The sequence below is a fragment of the Protopterus annectens genome, chromosome 6.part0 (genome assembly GCF_019279795.1).
Source record: "Protopterus annectens isolate FY-2018-M chromosome 6.part0, PAN1.0, whole genome shotgun sequence".
Classification (NCBI taxonomy): Eukaryota; Metazoa; Chordata; order Ceratodontiformes; family Protopteridae; genus Protopterus; species Protopterus annectens.
Window position 1 is genome coordinate 1,814,937,102 of NC_056737.1, and position 21,959 is coordinate 1,814,959,060.

A 21,959-nucleotide genomic window follows, 5' to 3' on the forward strand; every position below is an offset into this window, starting at 1 on the left:
AAGGGCCCATGACCATACTAGAAGAATGTAAGGCCCCGGCAATCACCGACACATAGGTTAAAACAGCCCTATCCAAAGCCAAAAACACAGCCTCAATGGGACTGGACGGTGTCCCAGGCTGTGTCTTACAAGAGCTCCAAAATTAACTAACCCCTCACCTAAACACACTGTTCAAACTCAGCCTCTCTACAGGCTACGTACCCACAGAGTGGTGCACAGCAACAGTTATCCCACTCCACAAAGGTGGTGCCACAACGGACCCCAGGAACTATCACCCTATAAGCCTGACTAGCCTGGTCTGCAATGCTATGGAGTGCATCATCATGGAACTCATTAACAGAGACATTGGGAACCTCCAAACTTTGGACCCCACCCAGTTTGGATTTGTTAGGGGCATATCATGCCTCCTAACCCTGGTGGACTTCTTTGAGATAGTTACCAAGGCATTAGATGAGGGTAAGGAGGTCCACACAGCCTACCTAGACCTCGCAAAGGCTTTCGACACCATTCCCCATTCTGGTATTCTAGACAAACTCAATAACCTGAACATTAACCCCTACATCACGAGATGGGTTGCAAATTAGCTCGCAGACAGAACCCACACGGTGAGAGTTGCAGACTCTAGGTCCGACTCTAAACCGCTTACAAGTGACATTCCCCAGGGCTCAGTCCTAGGACCCCTCCTGTTCTGTATATACTTCACAGAGGTACAGGCAAGCACAGGAGGACTTTGGCTGACCAGGTTCACAGACAACTGAAAACTAGGGGCCATAATTGATTCTCCGGCTGATACAGACATCCTCCTAAAGGGTCTCACTGAGACGGATACCTGGTGTCAAAATCATGGCCTCAAGCTGAATGTCAAAAAGTGCATAGTCATCCCCCTTTGGAAATAACAAAGTACCAGCAAACTACCACATAGGTGGTAGTCCCCTAAATACAAAAAAAAACTAATAAGGGATCTGGGGACCCAAGTAGATAGCAATCTCTTCTTTGATAATCATATTGCCAAGGTGGTTAGAAAATCCTTCTACATGGCCCACCTAATCTCAAAAGGGTATGCATCCAGAACAAAGGAGGTTATTGTGCCTCTCTGCTCATCACTTATTTGACCCATTATAGAATACAATGCCCCATTTGGGATGTACCTTACAAAACATCTGCAACAGCTGAAAAGACCACAAAAGTACCTCACCAAGAGGATTACTGGCCTCAAACAGATGACCTATGCAGCCTGACTAAAGAAACTTCAGCTGTACTCGGTTGCATACTGCTTACTCAGAGGCGATCTCTGCTTGACATACAAAGCCATGTCCAACCCAGAATTGATGGATATGCTCCACCTAAAAAAAAAACAAATCTCTGAGAGCCTCACGCTCTAGGGATATAAACCTTACTACAACGATAAATAGGACGTGATGAAGGGATAGATTCCTGACCCAGAGACTCCCCATGCTTTGGAACAAGATTCCAATATACATCAGGCAGAGCCCCTCACTAGCACTCTTCAAGAGAAACCTTGACAGGTGGATGGGAAGCAGAAAACTTACCCCGGAGATCACTGCAGTGGCTCTGCTGGACAGAGGCACGGGGAACTAATGGCTCTGCTGGTCAGAGGCACAGGGAACTAATCTAAGGGGGTGCAGAAAGCCAATACACTCTGGCTAGACTTATAAACGCCCATGTGCAGATAGCCTAGTACTTACCTATGAACCTATGTAAACTGACAGTGACTGGTTCCAATCTGGAAACACAGAAATGTTTCTAATCCCTTGATAAGTAAGTATGCATCTTAGAGGTCACATGAGCTCATGCAGTCTTCCTTTGTGAAGCAAGAAAGAACCCTTTGTACCAAGACCATCTGAAACATAGTTTTGGGAATGAACTAATTAAAGCTGCTTAGATTTAGTATTGGCCTTATGTCCTTTGTTTTCTTTGGTACTAGAAAATGGCTTACTTTCCCATGAGGCTCAACACCTCTGTTCCTACTGGTTGCTTATTTATTTATTTTTTTGACAGGATAGGTTGTCAGGAACAGGAAGAAAAGGCAGTCAAAGGAAAACAAGGAAGTGGAGTTTATAGCCTTTAATCCATCTATTGGGTGTGACAGCCATTCACACAGGAATATGCAAAGACAACTGACCACTGACAGCCTCCAGAGTGGGAAAACTGGGCAAATTGTTCAGTGCTAGTGCTGTTTCAGAAGTTCTCCCAAAGAAGAACCATAATATCTCTAACCCTAAATTCTTAACTCTAAATGAGTGCTCAGTGTCGGGTTAGGCATGAATTCTCTGGTTTCTACCAGGCTACTGGTACTTCTGCAGTTGCTGGCTCTGCTTGAACCACAAATGCTTAGACTACCTTTTGATTCCTTGCAAAGGGATGCCAATAGCCAAGAAGGTCTTATCATCCTGTTCGCTCTCTTTTAACTTCTCTCTTACCTACGGATCAAACAGCCTGGTGCTATCAACGGGGACATTCGGGAAGGGTGCCTGCAATATTTCAGCAAAGAAACTCACATGAAGCCAGTCTTGAAGGCAAATGGCATTACTAGCACTTGTTGCCCTTGAAGCAATGCTGATGGCATTATTTATCAGATGCAAGGTTAAGGTGGAAATTATGGAAATAATCACTGTCTGGGACATCAACGGTCTTGTTTTAAGTCTCCTCCAGCAAGTGTGCTCCAGCACCTTGTTGAGCTACTCTGCAAGGTTCTGCTGGAAGTGAAGCTTGCATAGCAAGCAGCTTATTACCCTGATACAAAAGGTAGAGGATATGAAAACACATTTCACAAAATGGTCCTGGGCTGAGACTTATTGTTGGGAGGGTGAACCACCAGAATCTAAGGTGTCAGTTCCCCCTTATGAGGTCACTACAACAAGCCCAATAACTGCAGTCTTAACTACCGCATCCTAGCCCATGGATGGCCAGAAGATCTTGTCCTGCTTTTCTAGGCACAATCCAGGTTCCTCCAAGCCTGCTGGACAAAGACAGCAACAATCTAGTTAGTTGGGGAAACCATTCAGGAGGAAGATGAATGCACCCAAAAGGCCTCCAGTGGATCCCGTTGACTAAGGTGAGAGGTTCCTGAGACCAGCCCTATTCTCAGTCATCAATTCAAGAATCCTCTGAACTTAGACTCGTCTGAAGGGGATAACGGAGAGAGTCTTCAACACCATGGCCAGTATCTGAGGTTGGAAACTCCACTGTGGAATCTATGGGCCTCCTCCTGCATGTGTGCTCATCTTCCTTCCTTGGTGGGGGAGAGGCTGAGAAAGAAGAGAAACCCAGCAAGACTCAGACCTACAAAAGCAAATAATGACAGCACTTATCTGAACCTAAGTCATGATAGAAAGGGATGGAGGCCTCAAGCATAGATACAGACAAGTCCTAGAATGAGGTTGGCACAGTGACGGAGCCCAATTGCACTCACCTTTGCACGTACAGTATCAATGCAGTGGTGGTCTCAGACACCATAGGTGACCCAAGAATGCTGACATTGAAGGAATCCCAGTCAGTGCTGAAGAAGCTGATCCAGCCACAGGGAGCCTTCTCAGTGCTGAAAGGCTCACAGGGGCCAACCACGTCAACTATGACCTCCTCAGCACTGAAGTCATGAGCACCACTGACACCAAAACACAGAACAGTGCTGAAAGCATCAGTACTAAATCTACCCTCTGGCCACTGATGCTGAGAATGGTCACTGAAGGAAATGTCACAGCCAAAGGAATCGGCATAAACAAATCTAAAATCAAAGGCAGTACCAGTGCCAAAAGGAATTTCTGAGGTCCTTCAAAGCCAACAGCCATTGCAAATAAGCCTCCAACTGGCTCTGAAATAAGACTTTATCAAAATTCCACTAACCTTGACTTTACTGATACTAAGACTGAACCAATGAGAAGGAAGACGGTCTAGGAGGCTTACCAGATCAGTCCCTATTCACCTGAACCAAATGGTGAAGAAGAGACCAAACTCATCTTAATCTGAACATGAATAAGCATCTCTATCATTTTATTATAACCAAAATCAACTATAACAGGACTCCCATAAGATTAAACAAATTTAGTAAACAATACAGATCTGGTGGAATGAGGCCCAAGGAAGTTAAGCCTACTTAGTTCTACTTCTGGTAGGGAGGATACACTGTCCTACCTTCCTTTCTGAAAAACTATGATCAGGCTGCTCAACAGACAACACCAAAGCCTTGGCTAACCCACTGGTGTCTAAAGAATAATCCTCTGTCCTATATTGTGGGGTTAGGGTTGAGTAGAACATTTGAATCCTTGTTTTCATATGTGGAACACTATGGAGGAGTACGAAAAGATTCCTGGGAGGCATACCTCTCAACTGTCCAGATTTTCACCTTATATTTTTGGTCTGTTCCTTATACAATCTGTGGTTTTCTGGCAAATCACCGAGGACTTAAGTCACTAAATAATGACATATGCTTGAGTTTCAGACTTCATATTCTTCAGAAAATGCAAGGTAATCTAGCAACTTTCTAAGTTTACAATTATTTTAGGATTTGTCTGGATTTCTTGCGCTAATTGGCTGAGAGGTATGCTGGACAGACATGGGTTTGGAAGAGTCCTCTTTCTGTTTTCCACAATGCTTCCATACCCTTGGGTTTTTGAAATTCAGACCTAGGAGTCTCCTGTTTTCTCTCTCTCTCTCTCTCTCTCTCTGGGGAGGAAGCCCTTCAGTACTACTATGTTCTGTTTTTCATTAACAGTCCTTGTATCAAAGGACTTGCAAATCTCACAGCTAAAAGAAAGATGCTGAGCCCAGCCAAACCATACAAAGAATATGGTAGTTAGTAGGCAGGATCTTATGTCCACATCTATCATATTTCTTGAAACAAGAATTCTCCACATAACACAATACTTCTCACAGAGAAACTTCTAACAAACTAAACAGCAACCAGCACAATAAGCTCAAAGCAGTTTCTCATAAAGTAGCAAGAATTGTAAATAAGTTCCTAATGTTTTTACTCCTAACAAATACCTCAACTACAACTTATAGGGAAGCAAAGGCACAAAGATGCAGAACAGCCATACATCAAGTTGGGGGGGGGGGGTGCTAAGGCTCAATTTTTCTGATTAAAAAATAGAAGCCCATAAGACAAGTCACCAAACAATCCAACATTCTAGTCATTGGTGACTTCATTGTGAGACATACTGATGTCCCTCTCGCCAGGCTGAGTAAGGAGAAAATTACAGTCAGTTGCTTATCAGGGGCTAGGATCCGCCACATTATGCATGCACTCATGTCATTGGATCACAATTACCAATATGACTCAGTCATAGTCCATGTGGGAGTAAATGACCTGAGACGTACCTCCCTAGACTATATGAAGAGAGACATCATAGAGTTCTCGGAATATGTGTCTCAGGCTAGTATGAGCCTAGCATTGAGCAGCATTTTACCTTCTTCAAGGATGATGCCACAATACGAATAACAGATGATTGGCTTTAATAATTGGCTTAGTTTCTTGTGTCATTCTAAGGGGGTGCAATATCTGTCAGCATGGAAGGAGATGGTCAACAGACCACACTGCTTTGCCAGGGATGGTCTGCACCTCTCCCCTCTAGGCTTTCGAATATTAACTAAAATATTGTCTTCTCCCATAATGCTGTTTGTAGGCAATGCCAAACTGAAAGTACTTCCAACATAGCAAATCAAAACCAAGAAAATCTAAAGGTATTACTGCTCGATGCTAGGAGCCTAAACAAAAAAATCCACTCCCTGGAAGCTCTTTTTACCCTAGAGAATGCTGACAAGGACAACCACAAAGCATTCTTTAGCTATGTCTGCAACCTCAAAGGCAATACACAATTGTGTGCAGAGGTCATTGTAAATGGAGCCACCTATACTGAGCCAGAAGATATAGCAAACCTCATAGGTTCATACTAGGCTATCTGCCCTAGGGCATTTATAAGCCTAGCCAGAGTGTGTGTGGCTTTCACCACCCCTTAGGATGAGAATACTATACCCATTAATTTGCTGTGCCTCTGTCCAGCAGTGATACAGAGATGATTCCCGGGGTAAACCTACGATCTCCCATCCACTCGTCAAGATTTCTCTTGAACAGAGTCAGTGAGGGGCTCTGCCTCACATGGACTGGGATTCTGTTCCATAGTGTAGGGAGTCTCTGGGTGATGAATCTGTCCCTCCAGCACATCCTATTTATATCCGTGTTGAGGTTTAAGTCTCTTGCTCTCGTGGCTCTGGTGGATTTGGATTTTTTGAGGTGGAGCATGTCCATTAATTCTGGGTTGGACATGGCCTTGTATGTCAGGCACAGATCACCTCTGAGCAGACGGTATGCGACTGAATAGAGCTGGAGTTTCTTCAGTCGGGCATCGTATGACATATGTTTGAGCCCCTTTTTCCTTTTGGTGAGGAACTTTTGGGGTCTTTCCAACTGCTGCAGGTGTCGGGTAAGGTACATTCCGAATGGGGCGTTGTACTCAATCATTGGTCTGATAAGTGAAGAGTACAGGGGTACAATGGCCTCTCCTGATCTGGATGTGAATCCCTTCATGAACAGGTGGGCAATGTAGAAGGTCTTCCTAACCACTTTGGCAATGTGAGTGTCAAAAGAGAGGTTACTGTCAACTTGGGTCCCCAGGTCCCTGATAACTTCTTCCGTGTTTAATGGATTACCACCTATGTGGTAATTAGGGGTTACCTTGTTTTTCCCAAAGGGTATGACTATACATTTTTTGGCATTTAGCTTAAGGCCATGGCTCTGGCACCAGTTATCCATTTCTATGAGACCTTTCTGGAGGATGTCTGTGTCTGATGGAGTGTCAATTATGGTGCCCAGTTTGCAGTCATCTGCAAATTTTGTCAACCACAATCCCCCTATGTTTGCCTGCACTTCAGAAAAATAAATGCCGAACAAGAGGGGGCCCAGGACTGAGCCCTGTGGGACACCGCTCGTGACCGGCTTAGAGTCTGACATGGTACCAGCAACTCTAACCCTGTGTGTTCTGTCCTTGAGCCAGTTTGCAGCCCATCTTGTGACATATGGGTTTACATCTAAGCTGGTGAGCTTTTCTATGATGCCCGAGTGGGGTATTGTGTTGAACGCTTTTGCTAGGCCAAGGTAGGCTGTGTGAACTGCCTTACCCTCATCAATGGCCTTAGTGACTGTTTCGAAAAAGTCGACCAAGTTCAAGAGGCAGGATCTGCCCTTGACAAAGCCAAATTGGGTAGGATCCAGTGTCTGCAGGTCCCCAATGTCTTTATCTATGAGTTCCATTATGATCCTCTCCATAGCTTTGCAGACAAGGCTCGTCAAGCTTATGGGGCGGTAATTTCCAGGGTCCGTAGAAGCACTGCCTTTGTGGAGTGGGACCACAGTTGCCGTACGACATTCTTTGGGTACATATCCTGTAGTAAGGCTAAGATTAAACAGCAGCCTTATGTGTGGGTTTAGTTCCTCATTGAGTTCGTGTAGCACACATCCGGGGACACCGTCCGGTCCCATTGATGCTGTGTTTTTTGCTTTAGAGAGCAGCTCTCACCTGGGCATCTGAGATGTTTGGGAGGCTAGGCGCTGGTGGGATAGATATTTCTCCTTTTGGGGAGGGAGGGAGAAATTTGCACTGAACCTGTCTGCCAGTATGTTGGCAATGTCTGTGGGTTCAGTGATTTTTATCATTTTGGACTAATTCTGAGCATATCTGGGAGTTTCCACCCAGGTTTCTAACATAGCTAAAGAAGGCTTTATGATTGTCTTTTGTGTCATTAGCGATTTTTCTCTCAAAGTTGGCCTTGGATGATTTTATGAGTGATCGTAGTTTTTTGCTAGTATTGATCAGAGATGCCTTCCCATTTAGGGATTTTGCTCTGTCATGTAGTAGCTTTCTCCTCTTGTTGTAGAGTTTGTTTATGGCTGGAGTCCACCAGACCGGGCGCCTGCCTTTGGTGGAAAGGGTCTTGATTTTATTAGGGATTGCTTGATCCATACATTCCTGGAGGTGCTCGTAGAAGGCATTTGTAAGGGTTTCAGCAGCGTGGGTTGTGGTTTCCACTGGCTCGGGGGCCTTGAAGGATACCACTCCAGTCTTAAGAAGTGTGAAGTTTGCTTTTGAGAAGTTCTTCACTGTGGTTTTTTTTGGGGGGGGGGGGGGCGGGATGTGGATCTCCAGTGAGATTAATTTATGGTCTGATCTCACCAATGAGGGATATACTTCCGGTGTGGAGCATTTTGTCCCCATGTTTGTGATGATCAGGTCTAGTATATTTTCTCCTCTTGTGGGAATGGTGACTAGTTGTTCCATAGCATTTGAGTTTATGAACTCAAGGAACCTTTGGGCTAGGGTGTTGGGGCTTGAGTAATGTTCCCAGTCTATGTTTGGGTAGTTGAAGTCACCCAATATGATGGTGTTTGGAGAGACATTTATACTCTCCAGTGTCTTCAGGAAGGCTGTGTGGGTTTCCTGAGTTTGAGAAGGTGGTCTGTAGCATGTTACAAACTGTAGGGCAGTTTTACCTATGGTTAATTGCACCTGGATGGTCTCCGATGCTTCGCGTTGCCACTAACCTGGAGGTGTGGGTATCCTTTATGAATATGGATACTCCCCTCCTTTTGTGGTTCGGTCCGGATTTTGGGGCCGGAACGCATGATATGAGGTATAACCTGATAGTGCTGGGGTGCTCTCAGGAGCCTTGAACCAGGTTTCAGTCACAGCACAAACATCGATGTTCTCCATACTGAGGAGGGCTTCGAGGGCGTGCATCTTGAGGTTTAGACTTCTGGCATTGAGCAGTATTACCCTTAGTTTTTCTCCATTTTTGTTTTCTAGGGCGGTAGGTTTATCATTTGAGCCTTGCCTAAAAAAGGCACTATGGGGGTGGCAAGAGCCTTTGCCAATATCCGGAAGCCCAGGGGTGACAGGTGCAAGCCGTCCCTTGCGAAGCAACGTGGCTTGTCAAGCATGTCCTGGCTGATAAATTCAGATCCAACTTTACTCCACTCTCTCCCCCCTCAACCATCCCTCAGGAAACATCATCAAATATAACTCCCCCTGCTATCACTAGGGAACAAGTCCTTAATGCTCTCTCTAAGACCAAGAACACTGCATCAATGGACCCAGACAATATCCCAGGATGCCTTCTAAATAACATGAAACATAACCTATCAGGGTCTCCGGAATTACTATTTAACTGTAGCCTTCAAACTGGCTTTATATCTCACGAATGGAGAAAGGCAACAGTCATCCCTCTGCACAAAGGAGGGTCACCCTGGAAACCACAGACCCATAAGTCTCCCTAGTCTTGTATGTAAAGCCATGGAAAGAATTATTATGGAGATGATCAGTAGAGATATAGTAAACCTCCAGACACTGGACTCAACCCAGTTTGGTTTCATCAAGGGCCAATCATGCCTACTCAACCTGGTGGAATTCTCTGAGAAGGTCACCAAAACAATGGATGAGGGCAAAATCGTTCACACTGCCTACCTTGACCTGGCCAAGGCATTTGACACAATACCCCACTCGGGCATTCTTGACAAACTCAAGAGGTTAGGTACAAACCTGTCTGTCACTCGGTGGATAGCAAACTGGCTCACAGACAGGACCCAGGAAGTTAGAACTGGGGAGTCCACCTCTACAAAGAGGCCAGTCACAAGTGGAGTACCTCAGGGATCAGTCCTTGGACCGCTCCTTTTTGGCATTTACTTCTCAGAAGTCAAAGCCAATGTCAGTGGTCTCTGGCTGACTAAATTTGCAGACAATTGTAAATTAGGAGCTGTCACTGAATCTCATATTGACACAAATGTTTTCCAGGAGGGGCTGACACAGAAAAACAACTGGTGTCAGAGTCATGGATTAAAACTAAATGCCAAGAAATGTATAATGGTATCCTTTGGGAGTCATCCATCCCTGGTAACTATCACACTGAGAACACACCCCTTAGAGCTGACCCAGTAGTCAGGGACTTAGGGACACGCACAGATAGTAATCTAGCCTTTGATCATCATGTGTCTACAGTGGTGAGGAAATCATTCCATGTTACGCAACTTATAAACAAAGCTATGGTATCTAAGTCCAAGGAAAGTCATTGTTTTACTGTATTCTGCATTCATCAGACCTATCATTGAGTACAATGCCCCCTTTGGTATGCACCTAACCAGGCATATCCAATAACCGGAACAGCCACAGACGTTCCTCACTAAAAGAATACAGGGCGTAAGTAATATGTCCTATGCAGACCACCTCAAGGTCCTATCCCTGTATTCTATCTCCTACAGGCTTTTGAGGGGAGATCTATGCCCGGCATACATGGTATTGTCAGACCCCACTCTGATGGACCACCTGAATATCCACAAAACAAACAGTATCAGAATTACCCGTTCTAAAGACTTAAACTTTGTCTGTGATATAAATAGGACCTGCTGGAGAGACAGGTATGTATCCCAGAGACTACCCCATCTATGGAACAGGCTCCCCATGCATGTGAAGCAGAGTTCCTCCCTAATCCAATTCAAGTGCAACCTAGACAACTGGTTGGGAAACCGGAAATTCATCCTTGGTTTGGCACCTATGTCTCTGATGCAAACAGGTAACCTGTAAATGGTTCATCTCCCAGGCCCATGCTTATGCTTATCAAGGGCATCAGAACTTGTCAGAGATATGGGATGTATGACTAGGCTTAAAAAGGTCCTTGTGGTCTTTAGCCTAGTAAACACCTATGAATTTCTGAATTTACAAGAATGCTCTAACCCTAGAAAGTGATGTTTACACAGTATACAGACTAATCTACCAAATACTTCAAGAAAAAGCAAGGAAGACTATGCAATAATGTAATTTTAATTACTAAAACAGGCTGAAGATCTGGGATCAGCAAGAAACTTCTGCTGTGAGCCAAAAGAAGTATGAGAGATCATGAGGCAGAAGGGAAGCAGACAGCCTTAAGGCATTTGAAGGTAAGAGATGGAGATCTGGGAAAAACCTTGACACCGAGCTGATTTGAGTCTGCAGCTAAGTTATGCATTTGAAGTGCATGTACAAGATCACTCCAGATCTGCAATCCCTGTTCAAAACCACACTAGGAAGTCACAGTAATGAATGCTGTTTTAAAGCTATGAGGGTCAATCAGAACAAACTTTCAACTAGATTTTACCAGAAAATAAATCTATCTTTCCAGATCTGGTAAGATGGGCAAAAGCTCAAAAATGTAAGGGGCCTAGTTCTTCCTCAACAGTAGTCTCGGATGATTACTACCAAAGCATCAGACTATGTTTGAGGGAATCATTTTCAGTCTCTATCAGCAAAATGAATATTCCAAATGCAACATAAAACAGAGAGGGGGCACTAGACCATCATGGGAAACTGTCCTAAAAAGGCTTGAAACCAAGTCATATCCTATTCATTTAATACCACTGTCATTCTCTGGATCCAAAGCACAGAGAGATGGAGTCTTGGCTGCAACCCCAGTGTCCAGGGTTTAATTAGCACTGGAGGAACAAGGCAGCAAAGGCAAGCAGCAAAGGGGTGCGTCTTGCTCACCTCTACAGGGACTGGGGAGGGTTGCATGTACATGTGGGCACACAGGGTTGGTGTGATTTCCCTGGTGGAGTCCTGGAAACCACCACTTGTGCTGTGGGGTAGGGGTAGGGTTGCTTGGAGGGAAGGGGCATTTTCCAGTGTCAGCCCATTGCATATTCCTCCTTGGAACTTCACTGAGTGCATTGAAAAAAATGGTGAAAACAGGAAAAAAAATCTTGAACTATCTCTGATGGATGTCTAAATGATAGCCCCTCCAGATTGCCCATCACCCAATGATGGGGAGCAAATGGGATGACTGGCACAGACAGAAGGGGCAAATATAACAGGTAATACTGCTGTCATGTGAAATATGAGTACATGGGGTGAGGGAACACATTCTTTTCAGCTTTGCAATCTAGACTTAAAATAAGAAATGGGTACTTCAAGAAGCACCTAACACATATAATGCCTTATTAGTGTGTCAGCACACGTTCCAAGCAGGCAAGTGTTAATAAGACAATCAAATTATGAGTAAAAGCATCCCCCAAAGGTATCCACAGTGCAACGTTTCTGCAATTGGGATCTTCACAGACAGAATGCTTTAATTCACAGAGTAATGCAAAACTACAAAGAATCTGCAAAAATACTCAATAGAGAAAACCAGGGAAGATGGATGTTTTCTTCAAATGCCTGCTTTATGCATTTTCTCTTACTTCAAATTACTGCTGAAGGCTGCAGACTAGAAGAAGACCATGGATATTACTTCTGCAGCAGAGGGCAGTCCCAAGTGCCATACAAAATACCAGTGATTTAAAAGATATCACACAAGCAGGAATTGAAGGTTGTCAGTATCAGTATGTTGTATCTTTTAGCTTTTCCCGGTTAGGGGTCGCAACAGCCGAACTCCGGTCTGCTAATGATTGGCAGTAGATTTTTACGTACTGACTTGCCAGGCCTGACGCACAACCTTCAACAAAGGTACGCCCATTCACGCATGTCTCCATGCAGAAGACGCTTTCGCTGAGAATTGAACAGGACAACGTCTTACTGTGAGGCGACAACGCTACCGCAGTACCACATCTTTAAATTTCACAGCATGCAAGATAATAACGATGCCTTGCCAAATGAGGCATTACCTATACCAAAGAAGACAAGAAATCAAGCATCAAAAATCTAATTTCAGCATTTATAAATGTTTTCATGTTGGGCTTCAGATAATATTCAATCCATTGCTGCTGCATTGCTGGCCAGACTACATTACCTGAATTTCATAAATGTTTAGAGATTACCTAGTCTTCTGTAAAGGTACATTTAGCGGAATTATTTATCAGACTACTGCACTAGCCTTCTTTACTTCCTTTCTCTTTTGAGCCTGATGGTGGCTGTTATTTTCAAGCTCCCATTGACTCATCTCAGGAAAAAAGGTGCTTCACGAAACTGTAAGGTGCCTCTAGTTGCATAATAATAAGGTATTGGATCTGCTTTTCTTGTCAGACCACTTTCACCATGCACTGAAACTTTCACTGAAAGTGGGCCTTTATCTCAGGAAACTAAGACACAATCTGTCTCCATGTCAGATCTTAACACTACAGCCACGGATCATGGATACTTTTCAACAAGCATTCAGTCATATTACATACATGGCTTGGAAAATTGTTGTTTTTTGAAGCAGGAACTTGTGTAAGATGAACACAAGAACTGCAGGCACTGCTATGCAATAAATCATAACATGTTTTCCACTGGGATGTAGCTTTTTTTGAAAACAAATCCTAAACTTGACAAGAGTAAGACCTACATCAGTGGCACACTACAGGGACTCACAAAAGCTTAAACTGGGGCCATTAATATTTGACCTTCAGAAATTATGATATACTCATAAGTTGTTACGTGTGTTGCAATACTCCTTTTCAAAGTAAGACTGTCTCCATAGGTTCATAGGTTCATACTAGGCTATCTGCCCAAGGGGATTTATAAGCCTAGCCCATAGTTATGTGGCTTTCGCCACCCCTTTAGTTTGAATAAAAACTATGCCTATCATTTTTCTGTGCCTCTGTCAAGCAGTGACACTGAAGTAATCCCTGGGGTATATCTGCGATCTCCCATCCATTGGTCAAGATTCCTCTTGAACAAGGCCAGCGAGGTGCTCTGCCTCACATGTACCGGGATTTTGTTCCACAGCATAGGAGTCTCTGGGTGATGAATCTGTCCCTCCAGCACGTTCTATTTATAACCGTGTCAAGGTTTAAGTCTCCCGCCCTTGTGGTTCTGAGGGATCTAGATTTTTTGAGGTGAAGCATAGTCATCAAATCTGGGTTTGACATGGCCTTATATGTCAGGCACAGGTCACCTCTGAGCAAGCGGTATGAGACTGAATAAAGCTGGAGTTCTTTCAGTCGGGCAGCATAAGACATATTTTTGAGACCCTTTATTCTTTTGGTGAGGAACTTTTGGGGCCTTTCAAGCTGCATCAGGTGTCTGGTCAGATACATTCCGAACGGGGCATTGTACTCAATCATAGGTCTAATGAGTGATGAGTACAGGGGACGATGACCTCCCTTGATCTAGATGTGAATCCCTTCATGATCAGGTGGGCGATATAGAAGGTTTTCCTAACTACTTTAGCAACATGAGTGTCAAACGAAAGACTACTGTCAACTTGGGTCCCCAGATCCCTGATGACTTTTTCTGTGCTCAGTGGATTGTCACCTATATGGTAGCTAGGGGTAACCTTGTTTTTCCCGAAGGGTATGACTATGCATTTTTGGCGTTTAACTTCAGGCCATGGCTCTGGCACCAGTTATCCGTTTCTGTGAGGCCCTTCTGGAGGATATCTGTGTCAGATGTGTTTTCGACTATGGCGCCCAGTTTGCAGTCATCTGCAAACTTTGTCAGCCATAACCCTCCTGTGTTTGCTTGTACTTCAGAAAAGTAGATGCCGAACAAGAGTGGACCCAGGACTGAGCCCTGTGGGACACCACTTGTGACAGGCTTTGAGTCTGACATGGCTCCAGCAACTCTGACCCTGTGGGTTCTGTCGCTTAGCCAGTTTGCAACCCATCTTGTGATGTATGGGTTTACATTCAAGCTGATGAGTTTTTCGATGATACCTGAGTGGGGTATTGTGTCGAAGGCCTTTGCCAGGTCGAGGTAGGCTGTATGGACTGCCTTTCCCTCATCAATGGCCTTGGTGACTGTCTCGAAAAAGTCAACCAAGTTTAAGAGGCAGGATCTGCCTTTGACAAAGCCAAACTGGGTTGGATCCAAAGTCTGCAAGTTCCCTATGTCTTTATTTAATAGAGTTCCATTATGATCCTCTCCATGGCTTTGCAGATAAGGCTTGTCAAGCTAATGGGGCGGTAATTTCCAGGGTCTGTGGAGGCACCGCCCTTATGAAGTGGGACCACAGTCGCCGTGCGCCACTCCTTGGGTACGTATCCTGAGGTGAGGCTAAGATTAAACAGCTGTCCTAACTGTGGGTTTAATTCCTCGTTGAGTTCATGAAGCACACAGCCGGGGACACCATCCGGTCCCATGGATGCTGTGTTTTTGCCTTAGTGAGGCAGTTCTCACCTGGGCGTTGGAGATGTTTGGGGGCTACAATCCTCTGGAATAGATATCTCTCCTTTTGGGGGGAGGGGAGAAGTTTGCACTGAACCTGTCAGCCAGTATGTTAGCAATGTGTGTAGGTTCAGTAATTTTCACATCATTTTGAACTAATTCTGAGCATATCTGGGAGTTTCCTCCTAGGTTTCTAACATAGCTAAAGAAGGCCTTATGATTGTCTTTAGAGTCCTTGGCGATTTTTCTCTCAAAATTTGCCTTTGATGATTTTATGAGAGCTCTTAGTTTTTACTTATAATGATCAAAGGTGTCTTACCTTTCAAGGATTTTGCTCTATCTTGTAGTAGCTTCCTCCTTTTGTTGTAGAGCTTGTTTATGGCTGGGGTCCACCAGACTGGACGCTTGCCTTTGGTACAGAGAGTCTTAGTTTTGTTTGGGATTGCCTGATCCATGCAGTCCTGTAGGTGCTGGTAGAAGGCATTTGTAAGTGATTCAGCGGTTTGAGTAATGTTTACCACTGGCTCAGGGGCCTTAAAGGAGACCACACTAGTTTTTAGAAGTGTGAAATCGGCTTTTGAGAAGTTTTTCACTGTGGTCTTTTTTGTTTCAGGTGGGGGCGGGATGAGGACCTCCAGTGAGATTAGTTTATGATCTGATCTCACCAGTGAGGGGTATACTACCGGTGTTGAACATTTTGATCCCATGTTCGTGATGATGAGATCAAGTATGTTTTCACCTCTTGTGGGGATGGTGACTAGTTGTTCCATGGCATTTGAGTTTATGAACTCCAGGAATCTTTGGGTTAGAGTGTTCGGGCTTGAGTAGTGTTCCCAGTCTATATTAGGGTAGTTGAAGTCACCTAGTATGATGGTGTTTGGAGATACATTTATCCCCTCCAATGTTTTCAGGAAGGCCATGTGAGGTTCCTGAGTTTGAGAGGGTGGCCTGTAACATGCTACAAATTGCAGAGCAGTCTTGCCTATGGTTAATTGCACCTGGATGGTCTCCGATGCATCGTGCGTTGCCACCAACCTTGAGGTGTGGGTGTCCTTTATGAATATGGACACCCCCTCCTTTCTTGGTGTTGTCCGGATTTTGGGGCCGGAACGCATGATATGAGGTGAAACCTGTTAGTGCTGGGGTGCTCTCAGGAGCCTTGAACCAGGTTTCTGTCACAGCACAGACATCGATGTTCTCCATATTGAGAAGGGCCTCGAGTGCGTGCATCTTGAGATTGAGACTTCTGGCATTGAGCAGCATTACCCTTAGTTTTTTCCTTTTGGTGTTCTAGGGTGGTAGGTTTAGAATTTGAGCCTTGCCTAAAAAGGCACTATGGGGTGGCAAGAGCCTTTGCCAATATCCGGAAGCCCAGGGTGACAGGTGCAAGCCGTCCCTTGCCAAGCACCGTGGCTTGTCCAGCATGTCATCCCAGGCAGACTGACATTGGATCCCCTTTGAATGACACCAGAATTTAAGCCAATTATTAAAGCTGATCATCTTATCACTGTATTGTGGCATCATTCTAGGTGAAGGTAGGATACTGCTCAAGGTCAGGGTCATACCTGCCTGGGCTACATAATCAGAGAGCTCCTCGGCGTCCCTTTTCATGTAGTCCAAGGAGGTGCGTCTCAGGTCGTTGACACCAGCGTGGACAATGACTGAGTCGTACTTGTACCTGCTGTTGAGAGACCTGAGTGCTTGCGTTATGTGGCGGATTCTAGCGCCCGACAGGCAGCTTACTGTGACCTTCTCCTTACTCAGTCTGGTGAGCGGGACGTCAGTGTGTCTGACTATGGAATCACCAATGACAAGTGTGTCTGGCATTTTGTTTGGCCTTAAGGGCTGTGACTGTTTGACACTCTGACTGTGTGGTCTATGTGTTGCATGTGTTGGGTCGTGAGGTGGTAGTTGTTTGGGTGTCTGCTTTGGTGGCCTCTGCTGTTTTGGTAAATTTTTGATCAGAGCCTCCGAGTATGTCTTTGTGTGAGTATGTGTATGATTTGAAGTTGTGATGGTACCATGTGTGACTGGGTATGTATTGTGTGTGGTTACCTTCTCCTCCTGTCTGGTCTTGCCAGTCCTATGTTGAGAGAGCTCAGCCTCCAGTTTGGCCGTATAGTTGCATCTCTCGCATGTATTTGTGTTTTGTGGGAGAAGGAGAGGATTGTCTGTGTACATGAGGCAATTGTAACATTGCCTCAATATTCCCAGGTTCACCAGTTGAGCTGGAGAGGACACTAGCAACTGATCCCTCGACATACTAGAAGTAGTAGATAAAGAACTTTCAAAGGACTCCGGGGGAAGTGGGTTTTAGGCTGGTGGGGTACTATCTATAATAAGAGTGCTTTATCAAGGTGCAAGTACTGTAGGAGTAAGTGCTAGGCTATAAATCCCAGACAATAGGAGAACAAGTTAAGTTATTGTAACTCCTAAAAATAATTTGAAGTCCTTTCCCTCCAAGAACAGTATACTATATGGGACTATGTCATAACTGGCTCCATCTTATTCTTTTTATTAAACTACAACCTAAGTAAATTTAGTCTTTGCTATAATGATGTCACCTTGGGGTATTGTGCAGTACATCCACAGACTCCAATGGGCAACTACATGCATGAGTAGTGGTGCACCCATTAAAGTTTATGGATGCAACTCATGTTTTTCCTACTATGACACCACTAAGGTTAAAGCCTGCTATTTTATGTAATCTCAGTATATGGAAAACATAAATTTTAAAAATATTTTTTCTCATATAAGAAGAAACTAAAAACATTTGTTGATTGGTGAAAGTACCGTTTGACTGTTTATGCACCACATTCCATGATGCAAAAGTAAGTTTTAAAACACCAGAAAATCACTTTAAGGGACCTAAGGTGGGTAAATTGCTGTTTAAAAAAACTGTAAAAATAGTTTTGATTTCAAAGAAAATGAGCAAATTGTGGAGTATCCTAAATGAGAGATTTTCTCTCCACCTATCCATGCACTGACAGAAAACCACAAAATGTCACAAATGGAAAAGTTTATACATCAAATATTCATAGCAAGGAAACATGCAACAAGGCACTTTCTGAATTATTTAGAAAGTCAAAAGGGTCATATACAGAAAAAAGTTACAGTGAATTAAGCAGTTAACAGCAAGGAATGAACTCAAATATATAAACGAAATAAGATAAAGCGATGAGACAATGTAGCTCTACCTTTCAGATTGCCAGGTTCCAGTTCTAATACTTTCTCACAGTCAGTGAGGGCACTGAGCCACAGCTGAAGTTTGATTTTTGCTAATGCTCTGTTGTTGAAGGCCGCTGCAGTTGGAAGCACTGATATACTCCTGCAGTTTTCAGGAAATCAGTTAAGACAGAGAACATTTATTCAAATTTGCATAATTAATTAGCAGTTAGCATTAAACAAGGAAAACAGTCATTCCTAAACATAAATAACACAATGCTATTTTACTGTGGCAGAAATGTACTGCACATCAACTACATTTAAACGATATTCAACATTTTAGCGTAACAGCAAGCAGAAATTGAATAATTTATGTAACATTGCTTAGGTTACATGACATATAGAAATATATGTGAAGTATGTTCGTCATGTTAATATAGTTCGATGTCACAAGTGATAATTCAATAAAGTTGTTTGGGGAAAAATACAGCACAAGTAATTTTAATGTTTTAAAATAGCATTAAAAAGAGAAGGTCGACATTTCAGTAAGTGTTTTTTTACAAATACAACAGTTTAGCTACTTTCATTCATGGAATGCATACTGACAGGCTCTGTGCTTATTTACTAATGTATTTATTTTACTGCCCAAATAGGTGGAATGACAAAACAAATACATGAGTACTTAATCAGGTGATCTTCAAAAGGGCTCTGTGCAATGGATAACACTTGCAAATCTCTCATGAGTACCCTGTGTGCTTACTGTTTTTTTTAGCCCCTGTCACATTTTGGGGGTGCATGCCCCCCCCCCCCATCTGGTTCAAGCTATGGTTGGTGTCACCATGCTGGAAAGACAGGATATAAAAACTGCAAACCTGTCATTCTTTCAAAACACAGAACCTACAGTGAGTAGACACATCTTCCAGTCACGGGATAGGAAAAGAGCAATGGATTTCTGGTAAATGCCCTGTGTTTCTAGCACACTTGAGCTCCTTCATCAGAACAGAGCTGGATCCCTGCACTGCTGGCTCTTTCTGCCTTTGAAAAGGGCCTACTAGGGCATGCATTTTGCATCCTTGATAAAATAGCAAAATTGGGTGCAAGCATGCACACTTTTGTACCTCTTAAGCCTGACGGAGGCTAATTTTGTGGTTATACTAGCTCACTTCAGGATAAAGGTACTTCACTGCATTGTGAGGTGCAGCTAGTTGCACAGTAATCATATGCTCTTGAATCTGCTTCACTTTTCAGAGCATGCTCACAATGCTCTGGTACAATATTTTGTCATAGGATACTTTTAAAGAACTGCAACTACTAAGCTCTGCACAGAAATCTGTGAGCATTTTGTTAGCATACTTGAGACATTGAAGAAGCCACTAAGTCAAAAACTGCAGGCATAAAAAAATACAAGATGTGCTTGTGACACACAGAGAGAAAACTCTGACTACAGCTCATATAACTAAAATCCAAGTACTAGCTGAGAAGCTGAACAGAGGAGGAAGGCAGAGATTAGCTGACAATGCTGGCCTACTGGGGGGAATGGTGGTTCGGACTGGCTGTTCAATACCAGCAAGTACAGGCTTGCAGACACTGGTATGCAGCCATGACAGAGGATGTGGACTTGGTGCTACAAAGTCAGTAATGCTAGCCATTATCCAGTATTTTGTTGTGTCTTTCGGCTTTTCCCGGTTAGTGGTCGCCACAGCGGAACTCCGGTCCGCTAAGGATTGGCAGTAGATTTTTACGTGCCGACTTGCTGGGCCTGACGCACAACCTTCAACAAAGGAACGCCCATTCACGCATGTCGCCACACAGAAGACGCTCTAACTGAGAATCGAACGGGCAATGTCTAACTGTGAGGCGACAACTCTACCGCAGCACCGCCACCGCAGTTCTAGCCATTATCCAGTATGTGGATGAGAATATGGACATGTAAGAGCCTGTATCAGTAGATACAAATAAGGGCATAAAACATTTCTATGGTTGCCTGGATGACATCATCTTCTGGTCAGCTTTTGCCTTTGTGCTGAGGACTTCCCAGTGACAGGTGAATAAAGGGGATCAAGGCCAATAGGAGGCTACAGGATGATAATCAGCAAGCATGAAGGGAAAATACACAGAGATGAATAAATAAAAGTATAAAAATAATTTTTAAACTATAAAGAAATAAATTATCAAACTTGTGAGAAGCTAGAAATGGTAAAACAAATTCATAGTGTAAATGCAAATACTGCATTTGTACAGAGTCCATCAGAACACAGACTGCATATATACAGAATGAATCAAATAGTTCTGGAGATATCTTAACTTAGATACTGTGCAGTCACAAGAATTATGACCTGCACAACTATACTGATTCACTTAAAGGCTTAGGAGGTTTTTCAGAAGACTATCATATACAAATAAAACCTAAGGTTATGCCAATTATTCTTGCTCCTAGGAAACTACCAGCACCTCTCAGGATTGAAAGATAGCTGCAAAGGAAGTGAATGCAAAACTTGTGTGTCATTTAGAAACAATAAGAAACAACAGAACTGGTGAATGGTACGAGTAATGTTTTGAAGAAAAATATCTGCATTTGCAGTTTGCCCTGATTCACAAAATCCAGATAAAAAATGATAGAGCACTTTCCACTGCTTACATCTGAAGAAGTAATCTCAAGATTGCCAAAAGCTATATTATTCAGAAAATAAATATGCAAAATGGTGATTCTGGCAGACAAAGATGGATGAAAAAAAATTGTGTATATTTAATATACACAAAGGAAGCTACAGACTGCTTAGACTCCTGTTTAAATTATCTCTGATGCTGATGAAATATTAAAAGAGCTATTTCACAAACAACAGAAGACCTGGAAGGTGAGGAAAACAAATTATGATCTGTTAGAACTGGATAATTCACAACAACATGAAAAAAGACGGATAAAGCTGCTAAATAAATTAAAAAAAATATAACTTCAAGCACAACAAGGACAATATTAAAGAGGAGAAACAAGTCAGAAATGTATAGGTTGTATTCTAATATCATGGTGACTAAAACCTGATGCAGAAAGGTCCAAGCAATTGTGCAACTGTAAACATTAGAAGAGTATCAAAGAACATTTAAGAATAATGCAGTACCCTCCAAAGTTTGTACTTAACATGAGTGAGATAACAATGCCTATAAGAAAACTGTTAGAGTAAGACATAGCCTGTGAAAAGAAATGGGACTAGGATAATACCTTTGAAATGCTTAAGAAACTAATTACATGTGCACCAGCATTAAAAGCATTTGGTGTGAATGTGCCAGCTGTGCTGTAAATAGACACCAGTCAGAATGCTGGAGGAACTGTGATACCATAGGGAAAAGACTAGTTATCTAAGGGTCAACAGCATTCACAGATCCAATCAAAAGATAATCTCAGACAGAAAAGAAACTGTTGTCAATAGTGTATAAATGTGAGAAATTCCATGAAAATATGCACAATGAGGTTAAGCTGAGATCAGATCACAAACCATTGCAAAAAAAATGTGTGTGTATGTGTGTGTTTATGAAAGGATAGCTGTTATGGTGTTATAACCTGGTCTAAAGGTTTTTTTTAATTATTTTTTTATCTAGGATATCATATTTGGTGATATGCTGTAAACTGCTTATAAAGTGGTTTCTCTAGCAATTTACAGATTATGCAGTGTACAGCAATGGGTTTTGAGGTAAGAGGAAGTTTCTAATGTTAATCTTGGAGAAATGTGTTACAGAGGC

General features: G+C 43.2%; 1 protein-coding gene across 1 annotated transcript in view; it reads right to left on the bottom strand.

Moving 5' to 3' along the window:
- Positions 1-21,959, bottom strand: part of SPAG1 (sperm associated antigen 1) — a 3,545,022-nt gene that overhangs the window by 1,479,915 nt on the left and 2,043,148 nt on the right. The window contains exon 7 of the mRNA XM_044075164.1: positions 18,257-18,387. Within this exon, the coding sequence (XP_043931099.1) occupies positions 18,257-18,387 (131 nt within the window). The remainder of the gene's footprint in view (positions 1-18,256; positions 18,388-21,959) is intronic.